Source organism: Podarcis raffonei, chromosome 12, assembly GCF_027172205.1.
Source record: "Podarcis raffonei isolate rPodRaf1 chromosome 12, rPodRaf1.pri, whole genome shotgun sequence".
NCBI lineage: Eukaryota > Metazoa > Chordata > Lepidosauria > Squamata > Lacertidae > Podarcis > Podarcis raffonei.
Window position 1 is genome coordinate 170,057 of NC_070613.1, and position 13,429 is coordinate 183,485.

At 56.3% G+C, this 13,429-nt stretch overlaps 1 protein-coding gene across 4 annotated transcripts in view; it reads right to left on the minus strand.

Annotated features, from left to right (window-relative positions):
- Nucleotides 1-1,638: 1,638 nt before the first annotated feature.
- NOS3 (nitric oxide synthase 3) overlaps nucleotides 1,639-13,429 on the minus strand; it is a 35,834-nt gene continuing 24,043 nt past the window's right edge. For 3 of the 4 annotated variants that reach the window (XM_053409700.1, XM_053409699.1, XM_053409702.1), the window contains 12 exons: nucleotides 12,075-12,191; nucleotides 10,748-10,922; nucleotides 9,338-9,464; nucleotides 8,358-8,436; nucleotides 7,969-8,153; nucleotides 6,306-6,475; nucleotides 5,140-5,350; nucleotides 4,847-4,934; nucleotides 3,656-3,777; nucleotides 3,421-3,569; nucleotides 2,099-2,293; nucleotides 1,639-1,810 (listed from right to left, as the gene is read on the minus strand). In XM_053409700.1, the coding sequence (XP_053265675.1) occupies nucleotides 1,679-1,810; nucleotides 2,099-2,293; nucleotides 3,421-3,569; nucleotides 3,656-3,777; nucleotides 4,847-4,934; nucleotides 5,140-5,350; nucleotides 6,306-6,475; nucleotides 7,969-8,153; nucleotides 8,358-8,436; nucleotides 9,338-9,464; nucleotides 10,748-10,922; nucleotides 12,075-12,191 (1,750 nt within the window). In that variant the 3' untranslated portion in view covers nucleotides 1,639-1,678. The remainder of the gene's footprint in view (nucleotides 1,811-2,098; nucleotides 2,294-3,420; nucleotides 3,570-3,655; nucleotides 3,778-4,846; nucleotides 4,935-5,139; nucleotides 5,351-6,305; nucleotides 6,476-7,968; nucleotides 8,154-8,357; nucleotides 8,437-9,337; nucleotides 9,465-10,747; nucleotides 10,923-12,074; nucleotides 12,192-13,429) is intronic. The other variant, XM_053409701.1, reaches the window with a different exon arrangement.

A 13,429-nucleotide genomic window follows, 5' to 3' on the forward strand; every position in this document is an offset into this window, starting at 1 on the left:
TTTCATTTTTTCTGTGCGTCTGCCGAGAGGGTCAGCAGCTCTGGGCGGCTGGCTTTGTTCAGACACCTTTCCCCTGGGGAGTCATGGCCACTGACTTGCGTGGCGTTAAAGGGGAATCAGATAAATCCTGGAGGAATCAGCATAGAATCCTAGAATGGCAGAGTTGGAAGGGGCCGCGAGGGTCATCTAGCCCAACCCCTGCAGGGCCAGGACTCTTTTGCCCGTGACCCTGAGGTTCAGAGTCTCTTTCGTGCTCAGCCAGTGGAGCTCTCTCAGCTGAGGAGAGGAGGAGGCCAGGAGCCAGGGGGGCTCTGGCTGGCCCCTGTGGCTGCAGGAGCCTGGACAAGATGGGCCTGACCCCATCCTACGTGCCTTGCATGAGGGTTCGGTACCTGGGGTCCAGCCCCCCCAACCGCCCCCCAGCCTAACCCTGCCTGTTTTGCCCCTCCAGGTGATGGCTGCCGGTGGTGACTCAATGGACTCCCCCCCCCCCCAACTCCCGGAGCGTGGCCAGCCAGAAGAGGAGCAGCGCAGGAGTGGGAATGCGCCTGATGCCCGCCCTTGGCTGGCCGTGGACTCTGACGGGAGAAGGGGACCCCCCCCCCCTTCCTGGCTTTCGGTGTGTGCCCTCTGCGGGGGTGAATAAGCTATGGGCCGGATCAGGCCCTGCCCGGTGCTACTCATAGAGCTATAGGGTTCCTGAGGTCGCTGAGAGGATGGCTGGAGCCAAATGCCCCCCCCCTTCCTCTGCTGCTATATGACCTGTGCTGTGCCCCCTACCCTTGCAAAGCTGCCCCCGGGGGCAGGGGGCTCCAGCTCAGGACCCTTTGGGGACAAATAAATGTTTACAGATGTGGCTAACGAGAGAGATTCACTTCCTACAGACAACAGAATCCTTTCTCCTCCTCTGGGGCAATGGGGGGGGTTTGAAGGAGGGGCCGTGGGATTGGGGGGCTGCTCCCTCCCCCTTGAACGCTCCAAGCGGCTCTTCAGGGAAGGCGGCAGGTAGCTGGTTCCGATTGGCTGTGTCAAGCTGTGATGTCAGGGCATGTTGCTGGCTTATAGGGCAAGGGAAATAAGGGCTAAGTCCCTTTTCACAGAACTGTTGAGTTGAAAGGGACCCCTAAGTGTCATCTAGTCCAAGCCTGCGATGCCCTTTCCCCCTGGCCTAAGGCTTCTCTTGCTAAGAAGCTTCTCTATTCTTACAACCTGCGGATGCTGCCAGATGGTGCCTTTATTTTCCACAGTTGGGTACAATTATTTTAGGAAGAAAGAGCCTGGCTTTCAGGCTGTCCTGGGCACAGGAGTTTGGATACCTTGTCTGCTTCCGCCATCATACATCCCTCGCAGTTCAAAAAATGCTCTTGGCGCTCTGTTTTAAAAAGTGGCCAGAAGACAGAAGATTGAGGAGCGATAAATGGAAGGACTTGTTCATGCAACGCAGTGTGAAAATGACGGAACTCCCTGGAGGCAGGGATGCCCTTAGAAAAGGACCAATTCCTGGAGGAGGAGAGGCTGTTGGGGGGCTCCTGGCCAGGCTGGCTGGGCTCTGCATCCCCCGTCAGAGGGGAGAGCTGTTCTTCTAAGACCCTCCCCTCTTTGGAGAAAGGAGTGTGCGGACGCCAGAGCAGGGCGGGGGGAAAGGCCTTTAATGGCAAGATCCGGAGCTGCGAGCGTCTCAGAGGGACGGGGTAAGACTGAGCAAGGACTGGCGCTTCTGCTGGGAGATGGACTGGCTGCGGATGAGCGAGGCCACCTCTTGCGTGCGGAAGGTCAGGCCAAAGATGTCCTCGTGGTAGCGGTTCTGGTCCTGGGAGAGAAAGGCAGCGTCAGATCCTACCCATGCAGACGCACTCCCCCCCCCCCAGGGCACTTCATTGGAAGGGACCCCCAATGGTCATTGGTCCAGCGCTGCAGGGAAGGAGGGCAGCTGCCGACTGTTTCAAGGTGCCCCACAATTGGGTGGTGCTGATGCATTTGCTGTGACCCAAGGGGGCCACCCCGTAAGACCCTGCCCTGGGCAGCTGAGGGCTGCCTGCCTGCGCTCTGCCTCCAGCGCTGGGGTCTGACGGGGGGGCTGCTTCCCTTCCTCCCTCACCTGGAGTTCGCTGATCTTGTCCCCGGCCTCCGCCAGCGTCATGCCGCCCTCCTTGGCCAGGATCTGTTGGACGGTCTGCAGGACCCCCGTTGCCATGGTGACATCTCCACAGACGTACATGTGGCCCCCCCTCTGGCAAAGGACCTCGTGGACGTAGCGGGGCAGCTCCAGGCGCAGCAGGTCCTGAACATATGTCTGCGGAAAGAGGGAAAACCAGGCCCGTCCATCGTAATGCAGTGCTCCCCTGAGCATAAGCAGAGCGCCACTTCCTCTTTGCTGAGGGATTGCGGCTGCTCCTTGGGGATTGGGATCGGCTGCCAAAGCGCAGGCATGAGTCACCTTCTGTCCCCCCAACCCCCCCCAAGTCTGCCTGGAATGGCTGGATGGGGGTGGCTGCCATCTGCCCACCCAGAGCCCCCCGTTTTATTATTTCCACTGCTCACTGGGGGGGCGCTGGAACTGCACTGGCCTCCTTGGCCAGCCTGCTTTTACAGAGGCTGCCCTTCGCCTTCCTGACACAGAACAGCCTGAGAATGATAGAACTGTAGAGTTGGAGGGATCCCAAGGGATCATCTAGTGGTCCCACCCCCTGCAAGCCAGGGATCACAGCTCAAGGGTCCCCAAGAGGTGGCCCTCCAACCTCTGCTTAAAAACCTCCAAGGAAGGAGAGGCCCCCATCTCCCGAGGGAAACCGTTCCTCTGTCAAACAGCTCTGCCTGCCAGAAAGGTCTTCCTCGTGTTTCAAAGGACTCTCCTTCCTTGCCCTTGAGGCAGATCAGAAGGGGTTGTTTTGTGGAGGCTGCCTTGGCCCTCCTGGCCCAGAACAGACTGGAGGGCGGAGGAGGAGTTAAACTGTGGAACTCCCTCCCACAGGAGAGAAGTTATAAAATTAGGCAGAGCCTGGAGAAAGCAGAAAGGGGATTTTTTCTCCATCTCTTACAACGCTATAGCTAGTAGACTTCCAGTGAAGCTGCAGGTTGGAAGATTCAGGGCAGGTAAAAGGAAGTTGTCCTTCCCTCCTGCAGGACACAGGTACGGCCACCAACCTGGACGCCTCTGAAAGAGGAGAGGCAGCCATGTTTCTGAATGCCGGTTGCTGGAAGCCCCAGGACAGATGTTCTGAGACTACAGTTCTCATCATCCCTGACCGCTGGTCCTGCTAGCTAGGAATCATGGGAGTTGTAGGCCAGAAATATCTGGAGGGCTGAGGTTGAGGAAGCCTCTCCCAGGAGAACAGGGCTGCTCTCCTCACGGATCCTCTTGCAGTGTGGGAAGAGGCTGCTGGACCAGATGGGCCCCCCCCCCAATTCCCATATTCTTACCTTGGGGTAATCTGGGTCGCGGGAGAAGCAGGTGAGGACGCGGCTGAGGACCCCTTTCTGCTGCGCCTCCTGCACCTCCTCCTTGTAGATGTGGTCGTAGCGGGAGCTGCGGCAGCCAAAGACCAGCGTCATCTCGCCCGGGGGGAGCCCTGTGGGGGGCAGGAGGGGGTCAGGGCTGGGAGGGGCAAAGGCCAGCCGCCCCCAGCCCAAAGCCTCCCCGGCCCGCCTGACCCACCTTCGGCCTCCAGGCTGTGCAGCCGCTGCTGCCAGAAGCTCCGGAAGGGGGCGATGCCGGTGCCAGGCCCCACCAGGATGCAGGGGGCTGCAGGGTCCTGGGGCAGCTGGAAGTTGGGGGCGCTGTGGGGCAGAGACACCAAGAGTCACTTGCCTGGCAGGTGACAGGAGGGGAGCCCGGAAGCTGAACACTGCAAGATTCAGCCCAGGCAAAAAGGAAGGGCTTTTTCATGCAACACAGACTGCAGAACTCCCTGCCACACGGGGCAGCAATGACCACCAACCTGGGTGGCTTTAATAAATAAATAATAATAATAATAATAATAATAATAATAATAATAATAATTTATTATTTATACCCCACCCATCTGGCTGGGTTTCCCCAGCCACTCGGCGGCTTCCAACCTAAAATACAATAACCTATTAAACATTAAAAGCTTCCCTAAACAGGGCTGCTTTCAGATGTCTTCTAAAAGTTTGGTGGTTATTTTTCTCTTTGACATCTGGTGGGAGGGCATTCCATGGGGCGGGCGCCACTACCGAGAAGGCCCTCTGCCTGTAACTTGGCTTCTCGCAGGGAGGGAACCGCCAGAAGGCCCTCAGAGCCGGACCTCGGTGTCCGTGCAGAACAATTGGGGTGGAGACGCTCCTTCAGGTCTACTGGACTGAGGCCATTTAGGGCTTTAAAGGTCAGCACCAACACTTTGAATTGTGCTCAGAAACGTACTGGGAGCAAATGCAGGCCTTTCAAGATCGGTGTTATATGGTCCCAGCGGCACTGGGTCACCTTCAAAGGTAGCCCCACATAGAGCGCGTTGCAGTAGTCCAAGCAGGAGATAACCAGAGCATGCACCACTCTGGAGAGACAGTCTGCGGGCAGGTAGAAGATTGGAAAAATTCATGGAGGAGGAGGAGGAGAAAGGTTGGGGGAGGGAGTTCCACAGTCCGACTCTGTGTTGTGGGTGTAACATGTGAAGAAGTGCTTTCTTCCAACACGAGCTTTGTGGGACGCCCACGAGAGCAGGAGAGACATTCTTTTCTGGCGACTCAACCGCGTGTGGCTCTTTCTCTGGGAAAGCAGGTGGGGAGTTTGGCTCCCTTCCTCTGGGACGCCTCGCTAAGGCCAGAGGGAACCTTTGGATAGGGCTGCTCCTTCAAGGTCCAAGCCCAACCCCCCCCCCAGACCCCTTACCCTCGGACGAAAACTGGCACCATCTCGCCAGGCGCCAGCTTTGACAGCCACGTGGAACAGACACCGAAGTGAAGGGGCCCCTTGCCGTCTGTGGAGCAGAGCGGGGAGCAAAATGAGAGGCGGCCTGGGAGGTTCTCCTCCCCACCCCACCCCCCAAATGAGACTGCCTTCCCCCTCCCCAGGTGGCCAAGGTCACCCCTGCGACCGACTGTCCCCTTAGAATCACAAGATTGTAGAGTTGGAAGGGACCCCAAGGGCTATCTAGCCCAACCCCCCCCCCCAAAGAAACTCACTCTGGCTGTGGTAGTTGAGCACGGCCACGGTGAGGTGCATCTGCCCCGGGTGGGCGCTGGGTGCTGAGCTGAGGGAGTAGTAGCGTGGCTTGAGGAGGGGCAGCTGGGTGAGGAGCAGCGAGGGCGGCAGCGGCACCGAGGGGAACTCCTCCAGCACCTCCTCCAGGGTGGGGCAGCGGAACCACTTCCACTCCTCGTACAGGAGGCAGTCCTGCGGGGGCAAGAGCAGAGGTGGAAAGGAGGAGCAGCCCCACCCCAAGGAGGGCAGGGAGAGGCAGTGGCGCTGAGCGGTTAGAGTGTCAGGCCTGGGAGAGACCAGGATCAAATCCCACCCCCACCCTGCTCGGCCGTGAAGCTCCCTGGGTGACCTTAGGCCAGTCTGTGCCTCCCTCTCAGGGTTGCAGTGGGGATGAAGTGAGGATGGGGAGAACAGCCCCGTCTGCCCCCTTGAGCTCCTTGTAGGAATAGGTGGGGTGGAAATGAAATACCGTATTTTTTGCTCTATAAGACGCACTTTCCCCCTCCTAAAAAGTAAGGGGAAATGTGTGTGCATCTTATAGAGCGAATGCAGGCGGGAGGCTCTGCTCAGCACTCCCTTTAAAGAGCCGCGTGGAGCGTGTGTGTGGCTCTTGGGGCCTTTTCTCCCCGGGGAAAAGCCCCCACGAGCAGCACAAACGCTCCGCGTGCTCTTTAAAGGGAGCGCAGCTCTTGGGGGAGCCTTCCTCCCGCTGCCCGGAAGAGGCTTCACGCCGCTAAGCCAGAGGCCAGGACAGCAAGAGGCTATCCCAGAAGCCAGATCCCTCTTGCTGTTCTGGCTTCTAGGATTCAGAATATTATTATTTTTTGTTTCCCTCCTCCAAAAACTAGGTGCGTCTTATAGTTTGGTGTGTCTTATAGAGCGAAAAATACAGTAGATTAAGACACCTGCAGGAACAAGAAAGTCTTAGTCATGTGCCTTAGTCATGGGGAGGGTGTCTAATCTCAGGTGGGAGGGAGTTCCGCAGGCTGGTGCATCTGAGACATGGGAGGCGAGCTAAGCAGAGTGGGCTCTGTGTGTGTGTTAGAGATAAAGGGGTCCATAATGCACAACACCCTCTCCCCAGCTTCAAGGTCGTGTGGTGGGAGGGAAGAATACCTATTTGCACCCGCTCTCCCCCAGCCCCTACCTCTCCCAGCCGCTTCAGCTTCTCCCTCTCGGCCGGGTCTTCTGCCAGCGTGGACAGGATCTGGAGCAGTTGGGCGCTGGGGGGCGTCGTGATGTCCAGGAAGAAGGTGAGCGCCTGGCGCAGCGTGCAGGGGGGCAGGCGGGGGCTGGGGACCCACAAGCGCTTTGGGCCTGAGGAGGAGAAGCAGGAGGGGGAGACTCAGCAGCCGCAGGAATTTCCAGCTGCCAAGCAGCTCAAAAGGCTTTTAGTCAGACTTCACCACCACCAAATGGTAGAGTTGGAAGGGACCCCCAAGGGTCATCTAGGCCAACCCCCTGCAAGGCAGGAATCACAGAGAAAAGATCCAGGACAGGTGGGCATCCAAGAGCGGAGAAAGGTGTGTGCCGGGAGGGGGAGGAACCAGCATCCCCCCCAGGGCCCCTCCCCTCTCTAGGAGATCAGTCCAGTTTGCTCACTGCAGCCGCACAAGCATTCGTCTGCAAAGAGGAGCTGCAGCATTGACAAAGTATCAGTCCTTACTGGTGAGCCCATACTGGCTCATCTAGACACTTCTAAAAACCATAAGGAGAGCCTGCAGGATCAGGCCAAGGGCCCGACTAGTCCACAGTGGCCAGCCTGGGGTCCCGTGTCCAGCTCTGGGTGCCACAATTTAAGAAGGGCACTGTGGCGTTTGCCTCCTAGGACGGGCCAAGGAAAGGGTTAAAATGGGTGTGATGTGATTGGCCAGTGAGAATGCAAGGGGGGAGTAAAAGATGGAGTGGGAGGTTTTGAAAGTCAGTTGAGACTTGGGTGTTGGAGAAGGAAGAGGGAGGATTAGGTGTGGGTTGGTAGAGTTGTGTTGTGAGAGAGGGAGAGGAATTGTTAGGTTGAGTCAGACAGATAGTTGGAATAATCAGTTTGGAGTTGTTAGGAACTAAGATTAGAAAATTGTCAAGAGAAAAATAAATGGAAACCATACGCTTGTTCCTGCATTTAAAAATAAACTTGATTATTTGTTTATGTTAACAACTGTCTGGACTCCGTGTGTCCCGTGAGAAGCGGGGTGGTGGCAGCAAAGAAAGCAATCACAGTGGAGGCACAGGGTCAATAGAGCGTGAAACGTCCGGGACCCCGTGTGATCGCCACAGGCACTGACAAGCTGGAAGGTGGGCAGAGGAGGGGGATGTACTTGCTGCCTGCGTTGAAATGTAAGTAAACCTTTTCATTTATCTTACAATTGTGTGTGCTTCACTCTTAGCAATGGGGACAAAGAGGTGAAAGGTCAGCAGACCACAAATAAACAGGGACAAACAGGTGTATCTGACTAATTCACAGCTTCCAGCAAGCTGCAAAGTGCCTAAGTGTTTTTTCTTTGCCAAAAGGGCTTCACAGCCTGTTTACTCTCGTTATTTCTCCCACACATGTGGAACAGGAGGTTTAAATCTTAATTGACAGATTTAATTCTCAATCTTTCTTCTGTGTGTGTGTGTGTGTAAACCCAGTGAAAACATATTCAGAAATAAAGCAGAGCAACTGCAGAATAAAAAGTTACAGGACTGGAAAGGCAGCACCCTGGTCTGGGCCCTTCCTTGCCCCACAACGCCCACCCCATGGCTGGGCCTGGCCTGGAGGGCTTCCCCATTCGGCATCGGCCAAGCCCGTCTGGGCACAGGTGGCCACTCACTTTCTCCCGCCTCCAAGGTTTCCACGGTGACGGCCTCGTTGGCAGGGGGCGGGTCCTCCACTCGCTGCAGGATGGCATCCACCAGCTCCGCGTTGTTGGCGGGGAAGATGCCCACGTGGTCCCCCGGCTGGTAGGCCAGCTCTGGCTGGTCCCCCGTCTGCAGCTGCACCAGGATGGTGGAGCGACTGCAATGGGGGAAAGGAGAAGAGCGGTCAGCCCGGGGGGGGGGGGCAGAGTGCGGCAGGAAGGCAGTGGCCTGTGCACAAGACAGCCAGGAACCCCCAACCCCAAATGCTGGTGGAAATCAGGCCCCCTTGGTTGGGGGCTGCAAGAGGGAGAAGTGCCCGCCAAACTGGGATGAGCAGCAGCTGTCCTGGTTTGACTCTCACCTGGATTCTGGGCTCTGCAGGTTCTTGACGGAGAGGATGTGGGACGGAACGACATTGCGCTTGTGGACGAGGGTCAGGCCTGAAGGGGGAGAAACCCAAAGGGTCAAGGTAGTGCCAGGGAGATGTTTCAAGCTTGGCTTTTCCAAATTTGGCAATGGAGTGGGGAGAAAGGTCTCCGTGGGGGACAAGGAAGCAAAATGTGGGAGCCCATGCAAAGAAACCCGAAAGTGGGGCTTCTGAAGATGTGCCTCCTGCCCCACATGATGGAACAACTTGCCCCACCTCCTCACGGGGGTTCTGGGCTTGTGGCTCCTGGATAGGTGTTAGCCCCCCACCTCTCCTTGGAGGCACTGGCTGGGGTGGGGGCACAGGCAGTGCCGCATTTAGGGTGCCAAGCTTTGTCTTCACACTTAGGCTGCCATATTATCAATGTCCCCCCCCCCTAGCATGGGGGGAGAGGGGCAGAGCCCAAAGTAAGGGGGCTTCTCTGGGGTGTGGAAGAAAAGCCAAGCCTTAGCTTCAAGGCAGTTGCATTGGAGAAGAACCCCCTCCCCAGCTAAGCTCTTCTGATGCCCCCTGCCAGGGCATTCTGCTTGCATACGAGGCTTCACAGCTTTGATGGGGATGTGCAAGTCATCACACTCTGGTTAGTAAGATGCCCCCCAAAATTAGCTCTGCTGGGAAAACTACATTGCTGGTCAAAAACCTTCCACATGCCACACTTATGCCCCCTTTTCTGCCACTTTCCTGCTGAGTTTTTTTTTATTACACTAATGGGTGACCTACAAGGTGCAGATATGTCTCAGGCACAGATCCTTGCAGACCACAGACCCGGCATTCTGCTTCCACAAGGGTCAGCGGAGGGGAAGATGCACAATCTTTGGGGTAAGCGAGGGCAGGGCTGATTCCTGGGCAGAGCACCAGCAGGAGGGCATCTGCTGGGCGCAGCAGAAGGCCACGATCCACCGCCCGACACGTACCTGGCAGGAGGTCCAAGGCCGCCGGGTGAACCACCAGGCGGAAGCGACTGCGCTTCCAGTGACAAGGGCTGTTGAAGACCTCTGTGCCGACCACCTGGGAGTCCACGCAGAAAGTGTCGCAGGCGGCCTGTGGGGAGATGAGGGTCAGGAGGGAGGGAGGACTTGCTCTGGGTGCAGGATTGTGGGGCTGGGAGGGACCCCAAGGGATGCAGGACACAGCTGCCCACTTGGGAAGGTGGGGAAGAAGAACATTGCTGTGGGGCTGGCAGGGATGGGGCACCTTCTCCCTCTGCTCAACATGGAGGGACAGGGGCTTCCACCCAGCCAAGGGAGACCCCTGAGCAAGCAAGTGGTGCCATTCCCCAGCTGACCACCAGGTGGCACCAGCACCCCACACTCCAGACCAGCAAAGCTCAGCATCCCTTCAACCTGCACCACCCCCTCCAAGGAGGATCTGAGAGGGGAGAGGCTTGCAAAAGGGGAGGGGCTTGCAAAAGGGGAGGGGGCATCTCTAGCAACTCAATATATCCAAAAGGTCAGGGCTTTCCAGCAGTCCCCAAAGAGGCACCCTCCTCCCTCCCTGTCCATCCACACCCACAGCAAAAAGGGATTGTGGCGCAGGACATGAGAAGATCCCTGGGGGGGCTGGATCAGGCCCATGGCCCACCTGGTCCAGAGACCCAGTCAGGATTTCCACAAAGAATAAAGCTGGCCTGTTAAATGATCCCGACAATCTTGCTGCTCTCTGGCTCCACTGACCATCCAAGAAATTTATTTAAATATGGTCTTGTTTAGACAAAGCTTTCCAGATGCTGATTTTAATCTGTTTTAGTGCTTTATATTTTAGTGTGAGGTTACAGGGAGCCAGGCAGAGGGCCTTCTCGGTAGCGGCACCCTGCCTATAGAATGCCCTCCCTCCAGACATTAAGGTAATAAACAACTATCTGACTTTTAGAAGACATCTGAAGGCAGCCCTGTTTAGGGAAGTTTTTGATGCTTTATTGTGCTTTTAATATTTTTTTGGGAAGCTGCCCAGAGTGGCTGGGGAAACCCAGCCAGATGGGCGGCGTATAAATAATTTTTTTTTTTCAAATTTTTGCAAAAAAGAATTTGTGGTTTTATCTTTGAGGTTTTCATTTTTTGTTTTTTTGGGGGGGGTTGGTTTTTTAAACAATTCAAGAGGCATATACATTTCATGATAAATAAATAAAATACTCCTTTGGAGCCTCAAGCAGCTTACTCCAGAGTAGGAAAATCTGCTTCCTGCCTTCCTTCGCGCGCGCTCTCTCTCTCTCTCTCTCTCTCTCACACACACACATATATACCCCTCTGCCTTCCAGATCAATTGTTGCTCTTGACTCCCAAAGCGCTCCCCCCAATACACACAACGCCCCCTTGCAGGGCGGCCACCTTGAAGACGTCCATGGCCCAGGTGCGGAAGGACTCCTCCTGGCCGCAGAGCTCGTCCCCTTCGCCCATGGGGAGGATCCGCTCGCCCCCCAGCTCCTCCAGGCGCGTGTCCACGGCGTGGGCAAAGGCACAGAAGTGCAGGTAGGCCCGGGAGCCCAGCCCAAAGACGGCAAACCTGGAAAGGAGGAGGAGGAGGAAGGCAGGCTGAGAGGGGGGCGGGTGGGGGGCCAGGCTCTGCCCCCTCCCTCAGGAGTCCAGAGGCCCTTTGCCAGCTGGGCACCTCCGAGGCCAGCCAGAAGGAGTCTGCAGCTCAGCGGGACTCTGCTAAGCAAGTCCCAGAATCCTAGAAGGCAGAGTTGGAAGGGACCCCCAAGACTCATCTAGTCCAGCCCCTGCAATGCAGGAACCACAGTTCAAGATCAATCTCCGCCCTCCGCCTTCCAAGGGAGCCCATCCTGCCACCCAGCAGCTTTTACTGCAAGAAAGTTCTTCCGAATGGGCTGCGCTCCCCTGGCAGCCTTTTGGCCCAATCTCGCTCAGTTACAAAACCCACACAGCCTTTTCCTTTCCAATTTTCATTACTCTGGCTCTCCTCCCACTAATAAATGGCCAATAAACTTGCTCTGTCCCAAGAGCTCAGGGGAAAGATGGTCCAATAAAACAAAACAACTGTTAAATTTTAATATGGCCCGTATTGAATTAAAGTTTGGTCTGGACCTCCTGAACTCGGCCTATTAAAAGCCGGTCACGACAATATCGATTTCCCTGTGCTCAGCTCAGCACCAGCCCTCCTGCGGCTGTGAAGTCCTTTTGTCGCTCAGGTTCCCGGCATTTCAGCGCAAAATGTCGCCCAGGGAGACGGACGCCCAGGCGCTGCCCTGAGAAGTGGGGCTGGGCTCCAACTCAAAGGGCAAGGGGAGGAGGGGGCTTCTGGCCAGCCTGGCTAGAGGGTCAGAGGTGTTTGGTACATTTGCATCTCCAGGGCTGGGGAGGGACAAAGTGGGCGGGGGGGGGGAGACGATGGCTTGGCTTCTGCCGAGGAGGAGGAGGAGGAAAATGCAGGTTTTGCCAAGCAAAATCCTGGCCTTTGCAATGGCTCCACCAACAAGGAGGTTCTGCTGCCCAGCTGGGCATTTGTGCCATTGCGGGGCTGCTGCCCTGATGAAGGTGCAGGGAGATGGCCGGTGGCATGGCTGCTGCACCCTAAGGGCCTCCATGGAAGCTCCCTTCCTCTGTGCATCCTGCCCCAGAAGCAGGATCCCTGCCTGCAGGGCTCTGCTCTTTGAGGAAGCAGGATCCGACCCTCCCTCCTCCCTGGGCGCCTTACCGGAGGGTCCCCAGGGCGCCTGCGCTGTCCGTGTTGCTGGACGCCCTCCTCTTGGTCTTCCACGCAGCTACTGATGCGTCGGATTGAGAGATGCTGTTGAAGCGCATCTTGTAGCTCCTGCAGGGAGAGAGAGGAGAAGGGGCAGCAAGTACCACCACCAGCTGCCCCCCCCCACCAGCCCCCACCTGCTCTGCCTCCGCAGACAATTCTGAAGCCCAATTTCTGGAAACCCTGGGAGGAGAGGGGCTGTTCTCGCACTCGGGTCCTGCTCGCAGGTTTCCCTTGGGGGCATCGAGTGGACCATCCGATGATTCTCTGACTAGATGGGTGTATGGGCAATCTTTTCTGGAAGATATTTGTACAGTGGATCTCTCTAGATACATAATTTTTGGGCTGCGAAAGCGGCAAACCCAGAAGTATTTTTCCGGGTTTCGCTGCTTGTACATGCGCAAAGCACTCTGTGCGCAGCTCACGTGCACAGAAGCGGCGCCTCTGATTACGGATTTTTTGGGGTGCACACGGACCCCCAGAATGAATTAAATTCATATCCAGAGGGTCCACTGTACTTTGAGGAGATAGTGATCTAGCCTGGTCCTCCTTTCCTGCCTCTGTTTCCTTCCCCTCTCCATCTCTTGTTCTGCTCTTTGATGCCCGAGAACAGTCTTTAATTTGCTGGAAGGAAGGGATGATGCAGTGTTAGACACTGTTTGGAGGAATGTCCAGTACTGGAAGAGGGGGATAGCTCATGAATAATCTGCACCAGCTGGTCGGGCAAGGCACGGAGGCTAACCAGCTAGCTGTCTATAAATCAGATGGTTTGGGGGCCTAGTTTGAGAAGCTCGTGCATGAACTCATGGCCGGAGGGTCATGCAAAAAACTGGAGACTGCCTGGAAGTCACTTTGCCGCTTCTTGAGGGCTTCCCAGTGGCAGATCAAAGTGTTGCTTGGTAATGTATATAATGCTTGCTGTTTAGAATAAAAACTTTAATCTTCTCACTTGTGTTTGTGCTGCTTCTGAATCTAATTTTAAAAGAACCACCTTGCGTTGGGCACGACAGTGGGCCCCCTAAGCGCTGCTCTCCTTTTCTTTCCAGGGAGGCGTCAAAGCTGAGAGGTGCCATTCTTGCCTCCTCATCACTGGGAGAAGAGGATGCTGGACTAGATGGGCCTCCTCTGGCCTGATCCTGCAGGCTCTTCTTATGCATCCAGGGACAGAGATCACTCTGGCTTGTGGGGTCCCAGCCCTTCCTTGGGGCCAAGAGGCGCTTTCAGCTGGTGGCAAGTGAGGACCTGGGACCAGCTGCATAGACGATGCTCTGTCTTGGGGGGGGGGGCAGCAGAGAGAGGCAGGGTGA